This window comes from Mesoplodon bidens, assembly GCF_964165515.1.
Source record: "Mesoplodon bidens genome assembly, chromosome: 1".
Classification (NCBI taxonomy): Eukaryota; Metazoa; Chordata; class Mammalia; order Artiodactyla; family Ziphiidae; genus Mesoplodon; species Mesoplodon bidens.
The window spans coordinates 795,301-816,667 of NC_138176.1; the positions used below are offsets into that span (position 1 = coordinate 795,301).

Here is a 21,367-nt window from a genome sequence, read left to right on the forward strand (position 1 = left end):
GCCAGGCGCTGGTCTGAGGCCAGCAGGTCCCACGCGTCCATGTGGACGGAGGAGGGCAGCCTGTGTGCGATGGGCCGGGGAGACTGGGCACACCAGGTGCAGAGGTGGACTGGCAGCCTGCAAGCCTCGGCCAGGGGTCCGTCCTCGGCCAGGGAGGGGCAGAGGGAGGGGCGTCCAGCAGGGAGATGGGAGAGCCAGGCGGATGGGGTGGAGGCGGGAGGAGATGGGCAGGCCGGGTCCTTCGGCGGGAGCGGCGGGCGGCCCCCAGCAGGGCAACTTTCTGACCTCTGGGCTCTAGGGACGGCTTCACACTGGTGTCTTAGTGCCAGTCTGGGAAGGGTCTTGATCCCGGGGAGAGCCTGACCCACGCCTTCTGTAGGACCTGGATAGAGGGCCTGTCACAGTGCGCCATGAACAGCTGGCTGCGCTCGGCGGACATCGGGCGGAAGATACAGGAGGCGTGGATCGCGCAGAACGCCGTGGTCTACGTCCTGAACCACAACCAGCACCTCATCACGGCCAGCCGGCAGGGGGAGCTCGTGGACGCCTTGTACCACCTCCTGGGCATCGTCAAGGCCGTGGGTCACAGCGGGTGGGTGAGGCTGGCGGTCTCTGTGTGCATCCTGGCTTCCCAGGAGGGCCCCATCCTGCCCCTGCCAGAGACCCTGAGGTCAGGCCGGGAGCTGTGGGGTGGGACGTGCGGGGCCACCCTCACTAGTGCCCAGCAGCGACAGGGCCTCTGTGTACTGGCCGTGCACCCCAAGCAAGGTACTCACCCTCTCTAAGCCGCAGGGCAACGTGTGGGGATCGATGAGGTGCTCAGGCGCCCTCGGGCCCGCACACGGATTCCCAGCAGCATCACTGCCATGCAGATTCCAGCCTGTCACACTCTTGTTGCAAACAGCACGGTTCTGAGGGAGGTTGGCGAGGCCCAAGTCTCGTAGGAACAGGGGTGGAAAGCGACCTTGGTCTGATTTGGGGCGGGTGGAAAATCAGTGTCCGAGAGTTTTCATATCCAGGTGGTGTGAACTCATGAGAGACCGATGTTTTCACTACCTGAAGTTAGACATGTGAGAGCATCAAGTCAGGTCAGACCTTTACCTAATGAGGATGACTTTTTGAAGCCCTCTTTGTGTTTTTTCTTGGTTGGGCTTTTAGTCTAAACACTCAAATTTAAAAATTTTCGTCAGATCCCGAAGCAGAAAGGCTTGAGTGAGTCAGGACACAGCTACATGTGCACATGGGGATTTTTACACTGCGAACAGGACGGAGCAGCCATGGAGGACGGGCCTGCCAGTGCCCTCACCTCTCCTCTGGGCGCGAGGCCCTGGCAGGGTCCCCAGGACTGTAGGGGTTGCAGGAGCAGCTCTCTTTCTAGGCGGGTGTCCGTGTCTCTGTCGTAGACACAGGTCAGACTGCGTTTGACGGTTTTAAATGTTTTGGTGCTGAGATGTTTCAGGAAGAAGCAGGGAGGTTCTGGTCCAAGCCCACTCCATCCGCCGACCAGTGGAGGGCCTGCTGGACACCCGGCAGCGGGCACGGTGGCCAGGTGGGCCTTTCTGTCCAGGCCCCGCAGGACTCCCTGAGGAGTCCAACCCACATGGCACAGCTGTCTCCCAGGCATGAAGGCCGCCTGTTGGAGGACGAGCCTCCACCGCAGGCAGTCCTGTCACCATGGCTTCCTCCCTGGGATGGCTGGCCCAGACATGCTTCTCTTCCAGAGACTTAGTGCTGCTGGTGATGCTCTGCAGCACCCTGGCGCGAGGCCTGATCATCACCTGGATCCCAGCCCCGACGCCAGAGAAGTCTAGAAGACACACACGCTCAAACCCACTTCATACACCGCTGGACCCCGAGGCCGCCTCTGAAGTCAGGACCGCAGTGGAGGTGCTGCGCCTGCGGGTGGGCTTGGAGCCGGGGGGTGGCAGACCCCGGTCAGTGCAGGCGTCAGTGGGAGAGCAGTTGAGGAAGGAAAGCTGCAGGCATTCTCAACCACCCGGAAATGGGGCGCGGGGTGGGGGACACGCTTTCTCTAAAAGCAAGGAAACAAGATGAGGACACCTGGATGTCAGTGGTGGGGACATCCCTGCAAGTCCCAGAGCTCAGAAAAATATGAACATAAGGCCAGAAAAATAGGACCAATGCCAGTTCAGAACAGGAAAGCCGCAACACCAAATAAAAGATGCACAGACCAGGGATACGGACGGTTCCATGGTGACCGAGTGGGGTTGTTTGTCCCCTGATTGCATCTCCCGGTGACGTGGACTGTGTGGTGGTCGTCCCAGTCAAGGAGGAGGGATGTTGATGGGTGTTGACAAGCATCTGATGACCCATCACCCATTCCTAGTAAACGTGAGAGAAAGTGAGTTCTGTAGTGAGTTTGAGGGACGTGCAGAGCCTGCGGCTGCCCCAAGTGTGGCCGAGAGCAGTGCCTCCTTCCTCCTGAGGCTGTCCCTCAGCCCCAGGACTAGTGCGTGTTTGGACCACCTTCCCTTCTGGACCAAGAGCCAGGTCTGCTTGTTTTTGCAGCTTTGGGTCTTGGCTCGGGTTCCCTGTTTGGATTCAGATGTCATGAACAAGGACACCTCCGTTTCAGGTCTGCGAGTTCGCCCTGAACCTGACTAGCGGGACGGTGCCTGAGGAGGTGGTGCCCGTCAATGCCCGGCAGCAGCTCATCACCACGTGGGTGAAGGCCAAGCAGCTGCTGCAGCAGCAAATCGGGCCGCGCCTGGGCACGGACGAGCAGGTGCCGGCCGGGGGGCGCCCCCGCTGAAGTCTTCCCCACCCGAGGGCGAGCAGCCTGGGGGACAGGGCGGTGGGGCTGCGGAACGAGTGCCTCCCTTCAGGAGGGTCCGTCCTTGCCGAGGCCGACCCCTGAGAGATGGGGCATGAGGCCTCCTCTGCCTGCCTGGCCGCTGGAACATCCCCTTGTTCCTCCAGCCGACTGGCCACGGTTCTAACTGTCCGCCAAGAGCCGCTGGGCCTCTGGGCTGCTGTCCACCCTCAGTGACCCCTTGCCGTGGCTCTGTCTGGAGGTGTGTCTAGGCCAGAGGGAGGCACCTCCCTGGCAGGGCTCCACGGGCCACCTGAGCTGTGAGTGCAAGGCCGTCGCGGTGAGGGGCCAGGGGAGCAACCAGGGACCCAGAGGGGAGGGGGCAGGGCCAGCCCCACGGCTTCTGCTCCTTCAGACGTGGGCCGTGGATGGACACCAGTGGGAGGTTCCCTGAGCCCAGCTGGAGCCCAGGACACGTGGCTCAGGTGGGAAGTGAGGCTGGAAGGCGGGGACCCTCAGGGAGGGGCATCTGAGCCTGCCAGGAGTGAGCACCGGGTTGGAGCAGGACCAAGGGACGGGCCTCCAGGCAGAGGGCCACCCGCTGTGCCTGGCCACCTGCCCTCCACCACTGGCCGGGTCAGCCAGCCGCCGGGCCACCGTAGGGACTGCAGCGCCTGCTCCTCTATTACACGAAGAGGTAGCTCGGAGACAAACATTTACACAAACAGCTCCGATCGTTGCCGCAGAGCTGCTGTTTCTCAGGGTCACTTCCCGAGTCGTCCAGATCCTCCAGCCCCGGGGCTGACGGGCCCCCTCTGCACTTCCTTCCCACCAGGGCACCAACGAGGACATCAACTCGGTGACCAGAGTCCTCGTGGCTCTGGAGATGTACTCCTGCAACGGGCTGGGCCTCATGGACTTCACTGTGCCCCCCTTGGCTCAGGTAGCTGTCGCTCCCTCACCCCACAGGTGTCACCTCCCCCCATTGTCACCTCCCCCCAGAAGTCACCTTCCTGCCCCTTGGCCCACGTAGGTATCACTAGGCGCCTGGTAGGCACTCCAGGGGCTGTGCCCCGACAAGGCTCCCCACCTCGAGGTGCTTATTCAAATCCTGCTGTTGAGACAAGGAGCCCCAGGTGGCCAGCAGCCCTGCCACGTTCTCAGCACAGCGCTCCCAGCAGAGCCGAGCGGTCCCCTCAGGGCCCCTGAGCCTGGTCTCCTGGCTCGTCAGAGGGCAGGGCTGCCCGTGTGGCAGGAACGCAGTGTGGACACTGGGACATTTGTCCCCAACCCGCCAGCCCCACCCAGGCTTGGCCGCAGTTGGCAGCTGAAGCCTCAACCTCGCAGGTGACTCAGCCTAGGCCGGGTGACCACTGGACCCGTCCATGTGATGTCAGCCGTGAGCTGGCAGCAGAGACTCCCCCCACTCACAGACGTCCCCCTCCCCTGCCCCTGGCAGCTGGTGAAGATGGCCTTGGAGTGCAGCTGGTCGGACCCCCTTGTGGAGCTGCAGACCCTGACGCGGCTGACCCACTTCACCTACGTGGCCCGGGACCACGAGGCCACCGTGACCTGCTCGCAGAAGGCCATCCAGACAGGCATCAAGCACCTGCAGGCCTTCAGTCCGTGAGTCACCCCAGCGCCTGACCCGTGTCCCTGGGGCGCGGTGCCTCCTCCGAGCCCACCAGGCGGGGCCCACAGCCTCACCTGCTCGGCCCTGGAGCTGCCCCGCCAGCCCCGCGTCGGCCGGGGCGACGCCTCAGCTGCGGCCCCCGGAGAGCCGTGTTCAGCAGGATCCCAAGGCCCCACAAGCCCCGCCAGCTGCGGGCGTGACTGGGGCTCAGAGGCTGAAAGGGCTGCAAGGCTCGACTGGCGGCCGCTCCCACGGGCAGGCAGCTTTGTTGAGAGTAGTTTTGAGCAGGCGACTTAGGAGGCCACGTAAATTCGGAAGTAACTGAAGGGTGATTTCAGTGAAAGGAAATTACCCCTCTGCCACTGGCTCCTCTCCGCCCGAGCGCTGCTGGCGCGGGCTCTCCAGGGCCCCCGGGACGGCCACAGACGCTCCAGGCCGCTTGCTCCTGTGCCCCGGGCCCCATTCAGCTCGTCAGTAATCAGGGCTCCTGATCCTTCCCTTTTCCTGAACAGGAGGCTGTTTTAAAGTTGTTTCTGTTGTGAGTATTTCTGCTGGAAAGACTGTTTCCCTTGAGGCTCTTCTCTTTGCCTTACTTCTGAGTTTATTTCCTGAAAGACGGGATCCCGGCCTCCAGGCCAGGAAGACACCCATCATGGCCGCACAGCCAAGCTGACCGCTCGAGGCCGGATCCAAGGAGGCCTGGCCTCCTGCCTCTGGGTGATGGGACTGGATCCCTGAGCCTCTCTCGGTCAGGATCCCGGGGCCAGGTGCGGGAGCACGGCCGCCACATCCCAGCGGCCGCTCTGGGGCCTGCGTGGGACACCCCCGTGGGTGTTTGGGGGCTGACAAGTGACCACGACCCGAGCTGTGGTCACCCGCCTCGCAGGCAGCCAAGGCCACAGGCTGCTCAGAGCTCCCATGGAGGCCCCACCTGCACCTCTTCTGTCCCTGCAGCAGCTCCTGGGCAGGGGCTGCGGTGCCCGCACTGGGAGCAAGGAAACCAAGGCAGGCAGAGGCTGAGGCCCTCGCCGAGGCCACCCAGCAGGTGGAGGCGGAGCTGGGACTGGAGCCCAGGCAAGCTGGTTGCATGTCTGGAAGTTTCCCTGTGAAAACCAAGGCAGCTGAAGCAGAGGCTGGATGGAGCCCCCAGGCCAGCCCAGCATGTCTCACTGTGCCCACCACCCCCCAAGGGGCTTTCCCTCGTGACTGCCTTTCCTCCAAAACAGAGGTGGCTTTTGCTCAACAATCCACCCTGAGAAGGACTTTGCTTCTTAAAGGCTTTCGAACGTCCTGCCCTGGCCTCACTGTGCAGCAGGTGGGGGCCGAGGGCTCCGTGACAGCCAGGGGGCCGCCGGCTCAGGTGCCCAGCCTATGGAGACGGAGAAGGCGCAGTGGTGGCGCACTGAACACCCGGCCCCCCGGCAGGACATCTGATACTAGGCAGGGACTCGGGGTTCCTCCTGGAAGCCTCTGGTCCTTAACACAGAGGTCCCCACCAGACACTGGTCTCCACCACCAACTGTAAAGCTGGGCCCGTCAGCAGACAAGCCATTCTGAACTCCCCCAGCATCTCATACACACTCTCCAGTGTGAACCGAGGTCCCTCAGACTTTTGAGAAGGCCCTCAGCTCTGAAGAGAAGACCAACGAGAAGAAATAGGGAAAATTACTCTGGATGAAACTGTCAGCTTTTATAATATAATGTCCAGTTATCTCACCAGGGAAGGCAGGTTCATTCAGGAATAGCAGAGGAATTGCAATTAGGGAAATGCAAACTTTGGTGGACCACAGGAAATCTGGAAAACAAGGAGGGGGATCTTGCTTTTCTAGGAAAAAGGGGGAGTCAGGAGGGGCTGTGATAGCCAGAGTCCACTGGGGGAGTTGGGGGTCCAAAGTACCGAGGCTTCCTGTTGGCTGTCTGTGCCGGTCTCTGATCGGCTGGGCTGTCGGGGGTGGAGGGAAGGTTCCTTCCTCCTGCTGGACAGTGAGTAGAGGCCCCTTCCTGTCTGAGATGTAGGCGAGGCCCCTTGCTGTTTGGGGTAATTGCGGTGCGTGGCGGACGTGGGACCTCCTGACAGGCCTGGCCTGACTCTAGCTGTAGCTGAGGTTTCTGTAATTCATTCCACAGAACAGATTACATGATGATCAGAAGAAATATTAAAAATAATAATAATAACCTCCAAGGTATTTGAGAAGATGCAGCATTTAAAAGTTAAAATGTAGTGTTGTGGAAAAGGAATGAGGATCAAAAGGAAAAGGACTAAAGATCTCTTCAAAATTAAAAAGGTAATTTCTGAAGTTGAAAATAAAGTCAGTGAAGGGCTAGAAGCTAAAGTGTGAGGAAATCGTGCAGAAAATATATGAAGAAAGACAGGAAATGTGACAGAAAAGTCAGAAGAAACAACAGGAGGTCCTAAACCCAACTATCGGAATTCCAGAAAGAGGGAAGAACGCGTTCTTAAGAAAGGAGTGGGGCTTCCCTGGTGGCGCAGTGGTTGAGAGTCCACCTGCCGATGTAGGGGACACGGGTTCGTGCCCCGGTCCAGGAAGATCTCACATGCCGCGGAGCAGCTGTGCCTGTGAGCCGTGGCCGCTGAGCCTGCGCATCCGGAGCCTGTGCTCCGCAACGGCAGAGGCCACAACAGTGAGAGGCCCGCGTACCGCAAAAAAAAAAAACAAAAAACAAAAAAAAACTGAACAAAAACAAACAAACAAAAAACAAAAAAAGAGAAAGGAGTGAAACGCAGGAGCTTCCCTGAGTAGAGGACACCATCTCATGATTGACCCTCCCACTAAATGACTGGCGAGAAGAATGAAGAGATACATCCAGGTACGTCAAGGGATCATCAGGTCACAGTAGATACGGAGACTATCCTATAGCATTTAGAAGAAAAGAAAAAGAAGGAAATAGAAACGCAACAGTCTTCTCAGAAACCATCACTAGAAGCTAAAAGAAAGTGGAACGTTCTAAGTGTAAGTAGTTTTCAACATGTAATTCTAACTCACCCAAACTTTCAAGTATCCCAGTGAAGAAAGCTACTTTTAAACAGATGAGGACCTAGAAAATGTATTTGTCACACACCTGTTTTTAGAAAGTTAATTGAGGATACACTCCAGAAAAACAAGGGAGTAACCCAGAAAAGAGAAAGATATTGGATGCTGGAAATGGAGATGCACTCCAGAAAAGGTGCTGAGCTGCGCTGCTTGCTGAGAGAGCCTCCTCGGCAAGGATGTAGGGGAGGGCCCTGGGGGTGCAGGCAGGGCCAAAGGAGGACCCAGTGTTGTGGAGAGTTTACAGGTATTGTGGTAAAGGAGGGAGGGAGAAAAGCCAGTTGGAAATGCCAGGAGATAACAAAGGTAATAGTTTGCCTCTTCAGTGAAAAACACAGACATTATCATGGTGTTTATTGAATTCCAGTGTTAGGATTAGCATTTTGACAAAGAAGACTTATTTGTGGTTACCTAGTAAAATATCAGTGTTACCAATTTTGACAGTACAAAAGTAAAGTAAAAGCACAGATAACATATTTTAGCAGCGGGAAGGGGGAAGAGGACAGGTGGCGTGAGACCCTCATCTGAGAAGCTGAATAGTCGGGTGTCACTTTGTGGGACCACAAGATATTCTGAGGTACAAAGATAATAAATAAGGGAATTAAAAGTAATGCTGGGACCAGCTATATTCATAAGTTGGGGAAAGGGACTTCTGTAGGTAATGTTTAAAATTTATAAATTGGGAAATCAAGATAGAAGCCAGTTTTTTGGAGGAAAGCATATACCTGCTAGAAGACAGAGCTGAAGACCTAGGAGTCATTCCCTCTTGGAAATAGGACTGGGAGCTGGGTTGGGGAGTAGTTCTTAACCATGTGGTAGGTACCACTTTGATAAAAATTAAAAGGTTAATTTTAAAAGAAAGAAAAAGACTACATTCATAAAGAAAGAGCCGGTGTGTGAGGGCTGCTGCATCGCCTTCCTATAACGGAGTTAAGGCTGATTTCACTAGTTGCGGGCACAGCAGAGCTCGTCAGGGGACGGGGTGGCAGGGTGCCTGCTGCAGTGACGGGTGTGTGCCCCAGCTTCGCCGTTCTTTCCTCAATGATTCTTAAATTATCTTTTATTTTAAAACAGCAATTCTTATAATAAAATAGGCTAAAAACATAAATGTTTACATATGGTAATAGGGAAAGGGGAGGTCATACAAGACTGTAAAATTTTGGTTTTCACCTTAAGACCTTTGAGAACTCATTTGCAGACTGTTGCTGTCCTCTAGTGGTAATTGGTGTCACTGCTCTCAGTGGGGTCACCCCCTACCCGGGTTTGACTGTGGACCTGACCCGTTTCTCACCACACTGAGGGCCAGCTGTGTCTAGGCCTGGAGCTGGGCGCCAGGAGGCTGGACAGGCAGAGGTGAGCGGCCCTTGGTTCTTTAGGGGATGCCGACTGCACAGTGGTCTTGCTGGCCCCTCAGAGCCTTGGACCCTGTCTCCAGTCAGCAGAATCCATGGTCAACTTCAGCACGTGGTGTGTACTGCAGATGATTCACCTTTTTTCAAAAAAATTATATGTATTTCAAATTTTTATGCTATTTTTTCTATTTTGCAAGTTATGTAAAGAAACTCAGAGTGGAGTTGGTCACAGTAATTTTTTTTTTTTTTTTTCTTTTTGCGGTATGCGGGCCTCTCACTGTTGTGGCCTCTCCCGTTGCGGAGCACAGGCTCCGGATGCGCAGGCCCAGCGGCCATGGCTCACGGGCCCAGCCGCTCCGCGGCATATGGGATCCTCCCAGACCGGGGCACGAACCCGTATCCCCTGCATCGGCAGGCGGACTCTCAACCACTGCGCCACCAGGGAGGCCCTGTCACAGTAATTTTTATGATAGCATTTCACAGTAATAGTGAAAATAGTTTTCAGATCTTGGTGAAAAATAGTGCAGTTACTAATCAATTAGTATTCTCACCTCTGAGTGTGTAATTACGAGAATCAGTTTCACATTTATACTATTAATGTAAAGGAATATATATTAATAAGGAATTTCACGTAGATCCCTGAAACAGACCACCAGAGGTTACCTTCCTACTTTGTATAGCACTTTCATTTAACATAATCACCAACACTGTTGGGTTTTTATGTGAACTTAAAAGTCACTTTTTCTACCATTTCTGGCCATGACACACAATGGATCTCATACTCTTGTGCTATTTTAAAAACTGTAAAACTTGACAAAATACATGAAACAACTGCTTCCAGACATTGGCCAACAGATGGCCCAAGGCCACTCTTCTTGCAAGAAGAGGCCATCAGAAGTGAGCCCCACATGCCCCCTCGCGCTCTGCCTGGGGGCGCAGGGCACTGCCCAAACTGCAGCTCCAGGAGCTGGAGCCCAGACAGAAGAAATGCTCGCGGGAGACAGAGACCAAACCCTGGGGCTGCCGGGGCCTCTGACTCCACAGGATGCAAGACGAGCAAGGAGGTTCCCGGACAGAGAAGGCCAGATCCCGCAGGCCTGGCAGGAAGCAGGCGACAGAGAGGCCAGAGGCCCTGTGCTGACCCAGGAGAGTCAGGGAGCCCTCGCTGAACTGCCGGGCATTCGGGAAGACCACGCCTTAGGGGCTGGGCTCTAAGGGCCACGCGAGACTTGCCCTAAGACTCCTAGTCCAGATCTCAGTAGGCTAAGGGTGAGCCACAGGTGAATTCACTGCCTGCCAGAATGAAACCCCACCTTCCTTTAAAGCAAGGCAACATAATCCACACTCTCAGCAAGACAGCCCTCCACCCCTGCCCCCCGCCCAGGGCCCAGCATAACAGCAAACGTTACCAGGCATGTGGAAAAACAAGAAACTGTGGCCCATACCAGGAGAAAAAGCAGTCAGCCGACTCAGACATGACACAGATGTTGGAATTAGCAGACGATGGATTTAAAACAGTTATTGTAAATACAAGAAAGGAAAGAAAGGATTTTAATGGGCAAATTGCAGGTGGTGTATTTCAACAAAGAAATGGAAACTCTAATTAAAGAACTAAGTAGAAATTCTAGAAATGACAAATACGATCTCTGACATGGAAATATCACTGGGAGAGCTTGAATTTGAACACTGGGGAAGTGATCAGTAACCCTGAGCGCAGGTCAGCACACTGTGGAAACTGAAGCACAGGGAGAAAGGCCTGAAAAACAGGAGCAGTGCCATGGGGACCAGTGGGCTAGTGCCCATGGGCCAGCACAAGTGCAGGTGTGGTCTCAGAAGGACTGAGGCCAGAGGGCGAGGTGGGAATACATATATTCGAAAATGTAATAGCTGAAATTGTTTCCAATTGAATTAAAAATATCAACCCAGAGATCCAAGATTTTCAATGAACTCCAAGCAGGATATACACGAGGGAAACCACACCTATTTTTATTGTAGTCAAATCGCTGGAGACCAAGGTGACAAGAAAACCCTGGAAGGAAGGTGGAAGGGGAAAAGGATGCATTACACACAGGGAAAGAGGGATGAGAGGTGAGTTCTCAACAGGAACAATGTAAACCATCTTAAGTGGTAAAAAAGAAAAAACCCTGTTGATCTAGAATTCTATATACACCAACAGTTGCCTTTGAAACATGAAGGCAAAATCAAGCCATTTTAGATTAATTAAAACTAAGAGAATCCATTCCCAGAAGACCCACAGAACAAGAAATGCTAAAGGAAGTTCTTCAGCCTGAAGGAAGATGGTACCAGATGGAAACTCAGTTCAGGAAGTAGAGAAGAACGCCCCAAGTGGTGACTGTGTGGCTGAACATAAAAGGTTTTACCCCTTCGGTTCTTAAATTCTTTAAAAAACACACGCCCGTTTCAAACAAAAATACATTGTATTGTGGGATTATTAACAAATGTGGAAGTAAAATGTATGACAGTGGTAACACCAAGGATGGGAATGGGAGAGACAGGGGTATATCGAGAGTTCTTACACCACCTGTGAAGTGATATAATATTAATTCACCGTAGACTGTGATTAGTTAGGAATGTATGTTGCAGTCTCTAGAGCAAGTACTACAGAAACAATAAAAGAATTATACCTAGACATCCAATGGAGAAGATAAAACTGAATACTAAAAATATTCAGTTAAGCCAAAAGAGGGAGGGAAGAAAGAACGAACATATAGGACAGAAGGAAAGCGAAGAGCAAGATAGAAGATTTCACCCAACCACAGCAACAGATCTACTAAATGTAAATGGACCAACCCTCCACTTAAAGTGCAGAGTTTATCCCACTGGGCCCCAAAAGCAAGACCCAACTCGGAGCCATTTTCAAGAGACACTCTTCAAATACAAAGACACAGGTGAAGGGTAAAAGGAGGGGGAAAGATGGCCTCTGCAGCACCAGCTGCAAGAACGCTGTGGGGCTGTAGTAAAGCTCCCAGGATGTGGGATCAGAGATGAGAGACATTTCACAGTGATAAAAGGGTTCAGTCAGCAAGAACTCATAAAAAGTTTAAATGTGTACACACTTAGCAGCAGAACTTCAAAGTTCAAGAAGCAAAAAGTTATACAGCCACAATTATAGCTGTAGATTTCGACATTCCTCTCCCAGTGGCTGATAGAACAAAGTAAGCCGTAAGCATATAGATGGTCACCGTCAGCAGGTCACCCAGTTGTCATTGACAGACTCTCCCCAAGGACTACGTCCTAAAGATCCAGGTCTCCAGGACAGCAACGCCAGGGCCCAGGCGGGGCCAGGCTCTCCTCCGCCTCCCACTGGGTTGGCATGCCCATCCTGGGGGACGGGGCCAGCCTCCGATTCACCCCCAGAGCATGAGCTTGACTGTGCCCTGCAGATCCTTGCAGGCTGAGGGACAGCCTCTTTCTCCCCTAGACTCCTGACGGGCAGGGTGGCGGAGCAGCTGGCTCCTGCAGGCAGGTACCTGGCTTTGAGGCCTCCCAGGCCATGGGGGGGGTGGTCTACCCAGAAACCAGTGCTTTTCTCCTGAGTAAGCCTGGTGCCCCCGAGCCGATTTGCAGGGACGTGCGTGCGGTTGTTATGTGCACAAGCCACGGCTTGGCTGAGAGAAGAGAGCTTATGGCACCCTTGACGTTGCTGAGTCTACATTGTACGTTCTGAGCTCTCAGCGCAGAGCCTAGGCCCCCTGAACAAGACGTGCTCTGGGGCACGGGGAGCGGCCCCATTGCTCCGGCAGGGCCCGGCCTCGCTTGGGCGCCTTGTTCTGTTGCCGCTGCCGCCGCACAAGACACCCGACGTATTAGTCATTCAAACATCAGCTTATGATTCTGTCTCATGGTTCTGCGGGTTGAGTGGACTCAGCCAGTTAGCTCTGGTTTGGGGACCTTCATGACGTTACTCTGGACTCCTCAGGGCTCTCTCCAGGGGGCGGGGTGGGGTGTCTCCAGGGGGCGGGGTGGGGTGTCCCCAGGGCTCTCCCCTCTCGGCAGCACCTCCCCCCCCAGGAGCCTCCTGGTAGCCGTGGCGCTTGTCTGTCTCCAGGGTGGAGGCTGAGTTGGTGGCGGAGATGCTGAGCACCGCAGCCTGCATCCAGGGCAGGAGCATCATGGATAACCTCAAGGGCCGGAAGCAGCTGCGCCTGACAGCCGCCAAGGCCTTCGTAGAGAGTGCGAGGTGGGCTGCGGCCCCCGGTGGCCAGAGTCATTGTGCGCGTGGCGCGTCTGGGGTGCGTGTTTTCGGTGGGGATGATGGCGACTGTGGCGCATGGTGCTCGCTGGGGACTGTCCCCGAGGCCGGCCCCTCCCCCAGTGGCCCTGTGACCAGGGTCATCGCCTGCCCCGTGCGGTGACACCCACCTCACCCCCGGGGGTTCCCGGCAGCCCTGAGTGTCTGAGCCAGGACGGGCCCGAGGAACGGGGAGCCGAGGCTCGTGAGCGGGTCACAGCAGGGCTGCCCTGAGCAGAGCCCATCCTGGTCCCGCAGAGCCGTCTTGGGGCCCCATCCCTCCTCTCGGCACCTACACCTGTCCAGGCCAGACCTTCCCTTCCAGGTTTGGGGGCATCGCGGGGAGCAGCGCCCTGGTGATGCAGGCCGCCCGACACTTCTGGAACACCTGGCTCCCACTGCTGTCCTCTGCGGTCAACAGGAAGAAGTGCAAGAGTGCCACTCAGAGGGTCATCAGCATCATCAACGAGACGGAGGCCAGAAAGCAGGTGCGCTCTGGGCCGCCCCTCGCGTCCTTCCTCCGGAACGGTGGGCGAGGTTCCCGAGGAAAGACGGGCCCCATGGGACCACTCAAGCAATGAACACGACGGCGGCATGGGGGGCAGGGGACGGTGACACCCGTGAGATCCCAGCGGGGCAGGCGGGCGGCTCCTGGCTGCGCTCAGGGCTCAGCTCTGCCCTCCCCCATCCCCGAGGGAACCCTAACTCAGACCCAGAAAGCTCCAGTAGGAAAGGGGAGAGGAGGGAGGGTGGGGGCACAGACCCACGCAGGGCCCAGGGAGGTTTCGCCTGACAGTGGACAGGCATCTGGTGGGCCTCAGGGAGTGAGGCCCCCTCCCCCTCCGCCGTCGCCCAGGCGTGCGGTCGGTCGTGGCCCGGGGACCTCCCTTGATCTGAGAGAGAAAGTGGCAGTCTGTCACCTCTGAGTATCACGCTAGCTGTGAGTTTTTCATAACTTTACTGTGTTGAGGAATTTTCCCACCACTCCTAGTTTTCTGAGAGATTTTGTGATGAAGCGTTTCTGGATTCTGTCAAATGCCTTTTCTCCATCAGTTGAGCTGATCGTGTGGTTTTCTCCTTTATCCTATTAAGGTGATGGGTTACACTGATTGGCCTCCTTCTGTTGGACCACCCTTGTGTCCCTGGGATAAATCTCCCTTGGTCACGGTGAATAATATTTTTACTGTGTTGTTGGATTTGATTTGCAATTCAGCAACTTACTTTGTTGAGAATTTTTGCATCTATAGTCATAAAGGGTATTCATCTATAATTTTCTTTTCTTGTGATGTCTTTATCTGGACCCCCTATCAAAGTAATGCTAGCCTCATAGAATGAGTTAGGAAATGTTCCTTCCTCTTTAATTTTTTGAAGAGTTGAGAAGGATAAGTGTTATTCTTTTTTTTAATGTTTGGTAGAATTCACCTGGGAAGCCATCTGGTCCAGGAATTTTCTTAACTGGAAGGTTTCTGATTGCTGATTCAGTCTTTACTGTTAGAAGTTTGTTGACATTTTTTATTTCTTCTTGAGTCAGCTTAGGCAATTTGAGTGTTTCAAGGGGTTTTTCCATTTCTTGTAGGTTATCTAATTTGTTGGAAGACAGTTGCTAATAGTATTCTATTATAGTTCTTTTTATCATTGTAGGGTTGATAGTACTGTTTCCACTTTCATTTCTGATTTTAGTTATTTGGTCTTCTCTCATCTTTTCTTTGCCAGTCCAGCTAAAGTTTTGTCTATTTTGTTGATCTTTGCAAAGAATCGATTTTTGGTTTCACTGATTTTTTTCCTATTATTTTTCTATGCTCTAATCCTTAACATTCCCTTCCTTCTGCTGACTTTGGATTTAATTTGTTCTTTTTCAAGTTCCTTAAGGTGTAAACTTAGGTTGTTGGTTTGAGATCTTTCTTCTTTTTCAGTGTCAGCATTTGCAGCTATAAACTTCCCTCTGAACCCTGCTTTTGCCACGTCCCATAAGTTCTCCTCATGTGCTTTTGATCCTATTGACTCAAAGCTATAAAACTGACTTGTCTGCTTCGTGTCATTAAAAGCCGTAGACTGTGTTGCAGGGCTAGTCTGTGCATGTGTGTATGTGTTTTAAGGTAGTAAACCTTGAACTGGAGTGCCTTCTCTTACAGGGGAAATGTGATTCCACTTTTTGTGACTTAGTATTTCAGAAATTTAGCTGCAGTTTCCGTAATTCAATGCTGAACCAAATGAAAAACAAACTGGTGAAAGAAGAAACTGCAACTTTCAAACGTCTGTATTGTTGATTTGTTTTTGCTTTAGGAAAAAGGGAAGACGCTGCTTCTGCACCAGTGGCCCACAGCCGACTTCCAAAGTGGAGGGACGACGGAAGGGTGTTTTCTCTCAGGTTTGTAGATGCAGGACAGACGGAGCCGCAGACATGAGGCCGGGGCAGGGCCTGGTGTTGTTAGATCCCGAGCCTTGTGTAGAACAGGTGAAGTCGTGGCAGTGACCACGGGAAATGCCTGCTCAGCACTGAACTCAGGCAGGCACGGTGAGGGTGAGGGCTCCTCGTGAGCAATCAGGGGCCCCCACTGTAAGCACGAGGAAACCCCCCAAGCCTAGATGGCCCCCCAGTTCAGGGCCACCCTGCGCCCTCCCAGGCAGCCTTGAAATCTAGCCTCTGGGTTTTTCTGACAGGTAAATCACACTTTTCCATTTCCATAAAAATGTGGAGATATAATAAAATAAAACATATTGTATAATTTATTTCTAAAATAACAAATGGGGCTTCCCTGGTGGCGCAGTGGTTGAGAGTCCGCCTGCCGATTCAGAGGACGCGGGTTCGTGCCCCAGTCTGGGAGGATCCCACGTGCCGTGGAGCGGCTGGGCCTGTGAGCCATGGCCGCTGAGCCTGCGCGTCCGGAGCCTGTGCTCCGCAACGGGAGAGGCCACAACAGTGAGAGGCCTGTGTACTGCAAAAAAAAAAAAAAGATTATTTGCTAAAAAAGAATCACCCCTGTTAGTGTAAGGGCCACGGTGTATACTGCACAGCGTGAGTGTGTGGATTAGAGCCGGGGCCCCTCCCTCAGGTGCCTCAGGGTCTACGAGAGAGAGTAACTCGATTTAAAATAGTGAACACAGATGTGACCATGTGTAATTAAATACTGAGTTGACCTCTAGACCCCCGCAGGTAAGATTGTTTGCTGGAGCCGCAGAGGGAGGTGCAGACAGCAGCCCAGACCCGCAAGACTGCGAGGCCCGGTGAGGAGCTGGCTGCTTGGGGTCCCGGCACCACCCGGAGCGCGTGGAGCCCGTGTACGCTTTACTCCACATGCTGAAACATACTCAGATAGCTAAATGGGTTAGCAGCTTTAGCAATTCAAATCATAGGGAGAAATGAGAAAGTAGAATTGAGCAAAGCAATGTTTTGAGGAAAGATTACTGCCTAAAGTTTAGAGTGATCAAAGAGGCACACTTTCAAAATACATGAAAATTTAAATAATGAGAAATGCAGAAAATTAAAAAGTAAACACTGGAAAAGTAATGGCATCAAATTCAGCAGCTAAACGATCCATTTCTATAATGCATGAGCAGTCGCATTAGTCAGGTTACAAGATGCCGCACTGCAGTAACAAATGACCCCGACGGCTCAGCAGCTGAACTTGCACAGGCAGTCTCTCCCTCCTCGTCCGAGGCACTGTCTGGAATTTCTGGCAAGCGGGGTTGCCACGTCCAGGGGCATGTACCCCTGCTGCCAACCAGGGGGTGCAGAGCCCTGACTGTAAGAGCCCTCACCACCACGGCATGTGGTTCCGAGTTGGCCCGGCTGAGATGAGAGGAGGAAAGCACGCTACGGAACCCACGTTGTTCCCAAGTGTCAGACATTGACCAGTTTATCTGCTCATGTGCCTAAATCCACCTGCTCCTGGGCAACTGTATTCCGTCCTATCGCTGGCAGTGGGGGGCCACGGTGAGCCCTCAGGCCCCGAGTGGTGTGAGTTGGCGCTGTCCTCCTAGCCAGCAGCCGGACAACCTGCCGGCAGGATCCATGGGAGTGTTCACCCCTTTGCTATAACGATTCAAAAACGGGAAAGAGAGCTACACGGTCAATGAGGTAAAACAGGGCAACCTGAGTATCTGGTACCAGGGGCAGGGGCTCTGCTTTGGTGGACGGTGGGGCTGAGGTGGCCCCTCGAGTGGCCTGGGCGAGGGTGGTGGAGAGAGGCTGCTTCTTTCCTGACGCTCCCATTTTTTATTTTTAAAATTACGGAAGAGTAATGGGAGTTTCCAAAAGAGAAAGGGCTTTGAGGACTGCGGGGCCCGAGAAAGCCTGGCGGGGGGGGGGGGGTGAGGGGCAGCGGGGGGCACCTGGTGCAGGTGAGGCAGGTGGGGGAGGGAGGACAGCGGCGCAGGTGTCGCCCAGGAGGAGCCCCTGAGCCTTCAGTCCCAAAAGGACTGATGTGTTTCCCACGATCAGGGGTCACTCCCGCTGCTCGAGGCCCGGCCCTGGAAGGGCAGCTCTGCGTGTGTCTAATGGACGCAGATGACGAGGTCCTGTGGCCGGATCTCCACGCGGTCCCACCTGCTGTCCGGCTCTGCGGCAGGAGGCCCGGGGTGTCCCAGACAGGCGGCCGTGTCCCGAGTGCTCCCTGGGGGCCTCCCGGTCCTGTGGACCCCCAGCTGCTAGCACCCCCATTCCCAGACCCCCCGACCGGTGCCCCTCCTGAGCCCCCTCTCCCACCGCAGGGGCCGAGGATGACCTGACGCTTAGGGCCGCGCTCTACGGCCTGCTGTTCCACAGCCACGCTGACCAGCATGACTGGGAGGGCTGCCTCAAGGTGCTGGAGGAGGCCCTGCGGGTGCTGCCGCGGACGGCACACCGCCTGTGAGTGCCTGAGGCCCCCCAGGGCGCCCCCCTCCCCACGCCTCCCCCCCCGGGCTGCCTCCCCCTGCAGTCCCCCAGCAGGGTGGCTCCCTCCTCAGCCCCCCACTCTCCCCTTTCCCCTGGGGACTTTATTTCCCTACCAAGAAGTCAACACAAGAAGGGAGGGGATTTAAGCCCAACACACACAAATGATAAATGAAAAAACAAAACACAGCACAACACAAGACCCCCAAGATACTCAGGTTTCATTTTGTTTTCTCTTTGTAAGTAGGAACATGCACAAATACTTTAGTTTGTGTGCATTCCATATAGTTACGATTTTTACCATTCAAGCATTAATTTTTCTCTTTTACTTTTCTTCAGCTTGATTTTCAAACATATGGTCATTGTGAAGGCTAGACTCGGCCAGAACTTCATGATGGAAATTCAGAAATTCAAAGACCAGAGTGAGGAGTATCTGGCACACATGTGGCAGCGCCTGGCCCTCAACTCCAAGAGTGTCTCCGGGGAGCTGACGTGCTACCACCATGCCATCCAGGCCCTGCAGGTCTGGCTCTGACTGACCGTGTGTCTGCGGATGAAGCCCCCGGGGGCGGGAAGGCGGGGGGCGGTGCGGAGCGAAGCCCAGCCCCTCGGGAGGCCCGGAAGGAAGAGGGGGGCAGCGGGACACAAGCCGGGGCGGCAGACGGATCCTGTCCTCCCACGTGAGGGACGCAGTCCTTGTGAGGCTGTGTGGGGAGGGCAGGGGGTAGGCCGCGGGGCTCTGCAGCCTCTGGGGTTTCGGGGTCTTGGGGACAGCCCCCGCTCCCGAGAAGCCAAGACACATGTTCCTCTCGACGCGCTTGGAGATTTGGGGGAGGGCGGGCACCTTGATCTGATGCAGAGCTTGTGGGACTTGCCTCGGGGCAAAGAAGGCCCCTTGATGGTGGGACTGAAGCCGCCCCAAAGATGTGCCCTGCGGCAGGCACCTGACAGGCTTTTCTGTTGAGCAGAATGTTTCCCCTTCATGGAGCGGATCCTACCGAGGTTTTCAGAGCGCTCCAGGGTCGGGGTGTCTCCCGGGAAGGGGTCCAAACACAGGCTCCATCGTTGGCCGTGTGGTCATCACCCAGCGGTCAAGCAGAGGCCTGGGTCCACTACAAGAGGCCGTGGGTGCCCCTGCATCTTGTGCCTGGAGCCCAGGCCAGGGTTCCTGGGGCCAGGCAGCTGTGCCGGGGGAGCAGGTGGTGCCACGGACGGGGCGGCTGCTGGCCGAGCCGAGCTGCCGGAACGCTCTGCACAGACTCCGTGGAAAGGCTCTCCGCCCCTTCCTTCCTTCGTTTCTTTCTTCTTAGGGGTACAAGGTGCTTTATGGTAAATTCACAGGGCTATGCAGCCATCATCACAATCAATTTTAGAACACTTCACCAGCCCCCCAACACCCAGGTCCGTGGGCACGATGTCCCTCCCCCCACCCCCGCCAGCCCCAGTGAGCCAGCGTTACACGGATGGAACCAGACGAGGTGGGTCTTCTGTGTCTGGCTGCCCTCCCTGGACGTCACGTCCAAGCTCCATCTGTTGAAGCGCATGTCAGGGCTTCACTGCTGGTGGTTGAATGATCTTCCATCGTGTGGATGGATGTTGCGCCGATGGGCCTCGGTGTTGCTTCCACTTATGAGCTCTTGTGACTGGGCTGCTGTGGACATCCGTGTGCAAGTGTTTGCGCGGACACGTTACAGCTGTTCTCTTGGGCACATACCTGGGAATGAACTACCAGGTCATGTGATGACTCTCTTTAACTATTTGAATCGTGGTTTGACTTGCATTTCCCTAGTAACTAATGTAGTAACTAGTAGCATGTTTTTCATGTGCTAATTGGCCATTTGTACATCTTCTTTGGAGAAATGTCTATTCAAATCCTTTGCCCTTTTTTAAAAAAAATTGGTTTCTTGTCTGTTTATTGCTGAGTTGTAGGAATTCTTCATGTATTTTGGATACAAGTCCCTTATCAGATATATGATTTGTACATATTTTCTCTCATTCTGTGGGTTGTCTTTTCAACTACTTTCTCGTATTCTTGATGATGTCATTTGTAGCACAAAAGTTTATAATCTTGATGAAGTCCAACTTATCTATTTCTTCTGCTGCTTATGCTTATGGCAACGTAGCTGAGAAACCAAAGTGTAATCCAAGGTCATGAAGATTTCTACGTTTTCTTCCAAGAGTTTCATAGTTTCAGCTCTTACATTTAAGTCTTTGATCCCTCTTGAGTTCAGCCTCGTGTTTGGTGCGAGGTAGGGGTCCTGCTCCTTTCCTCAGCGTGTGGCTGCCTGCTTTTCCCAGCACCGTTGTTGAAACGATGACCATTCTCTCTTCCACCGCCCTCGTCCCCGTCGTCTCTCTTGCACAGCTCCTGTCAAAGCCACCCGTGACCACATGGTCACAGTCACTCTGAGGCCCCGTCTGACCCCTCCTCGGCACTCATGGTCGTCTGTCACCTGGCTTCCAGGCCCCCAGCGCTCAGGGCCACTCCTCCTTCCCTTCTGCCCACCTGCTAGTGAGGGGGAAGGACCCCACTCAGGGCTGGGAGGCCCCGTCCACGCCCCTCCCTCCCTGGTGACGTCGAGCAGTGTCCTGGGGAGAGTCCACCCTGACCTTGCGTGTCCCACCGCCACCTGCCCCTTCCCTCACCTGTGGCTGCGCATACTCCTCCTCCTGGCGTGTGAGGCGTGAGGTGTGGGGCCTGGGGCCTGGGGCCCGGCAAGTGGAAGGCAGGCTGGCTCCGCTCTCGGGGGGGCGGGGGGGTGCAGCTTCCTCCCTTGGTGCAGTGATGATTGATACGCGATACTGGGTCTGACTCGGGCTACACACTGCACGGTGCAGCATCTTCCCTGCCCTCCGAGCCCTGTGAGCCACAGAACAGTCCATACCTCCAAGTGCCGGAGGAGACCCAGGGCAGATGGTGGGGCGCCGGCAGAGAGCCCCTCAGGCCAGCGTTGCCCCAGAGGCGGGAGGGACACGTGGGAACTGCGAGGGGTCCGGCGGGCAGGCGGCGGGGCGTCCGCAGGCAGCAGAGGCCGGGGACACTCGCCTGGCTCTGGTCTTGCTGCCCGCTGCACGTGGGAGGTCTTGCTGAGCCTGGTGGCCTCGTGACGGTAGAGACGGGTGAGAAGGAGCCCCTCTGTTTCTAGGAAGTGGAGGAACACAACACCTGCAGTGTGGTTCTCGGGCTGCTGAGTGGCAGGTGTGTGTCTTCACCATCCTTTTCCGTTTAATCCCAAAGAAGCCGGAGAGTGAGTGGCAGAAGGTTGACTGCATCGTGGAATTCAGCGAGTGGCTGTACCACAAACAGTTTCCTCTCGAAGACGTCATCTTCCACCTGGAGTGGGCGATTGACATCCTGCTGAGGATGCAGCCCGACAGGGGCTCCCCGGAGCCGGCAGGTGCGGGGGCCACAGGTGAGCGGTGCAGTGGCTGGG

The 21,367-nt window shown here is 54.9% G+C and overlaps 1 protein-coding gene across 1 annotated transcript in view; it reads left to right on the forward strand.

Moving 5' to 3' along the window:
* CFAP46 (cilia and flagella associated protein 46) overlaps positions 1 to 21,367 on the forward strand; it is a 95,927-nt gene that overhangs the window by 33,268 nt on the left and 41,292 nt on the right. Inside the window, exons 18-28 of the mRNA XM_081249549.1 lie at positions 380 to 592; positions 1,722 to 1,887; positions 2,597 to 2,746; positions 3,609 to 3,716; positions 4,233 to 4,399; positions 12,878 to 13,009; positions 13,386 to 13,548; positions 15,344 to 15,428; positions 17,771 to 17,909; positions 18,273 to 18,456; positions 21,172 to 21,346. Of these exons, the coding sequence (XP_081105675.1) occupies positions 380 to 592; positions 1,722 to 1,887; positions 2,597 to 2,746; positions 3,609 to 3,716; positions 4,233 to 4,399; positions 12,878 to 13,009; positions 13,386 to 13,548; positions 15,344 to 15,428; positions 17,771 to 17,909; positions 18,273 to 18,456; positions 21,172 to 21,346 (1,682 nt within the window). The remainder of the gene's footprint in view (positions 1 to 379; positions 593 to 1,721; positions 1,888 to 2,596; positions 2,747 to 3,608; positions 3,717 to 4,232; positions 4,400 to 12,877; positions 13,010 to 13,385; positions 13,549 to 15,343; positions 15,429 to 17,770; positions 17,910 to 18,272; positions 18,457 to 21,171; positions 21,347 to 21,367) is intronic.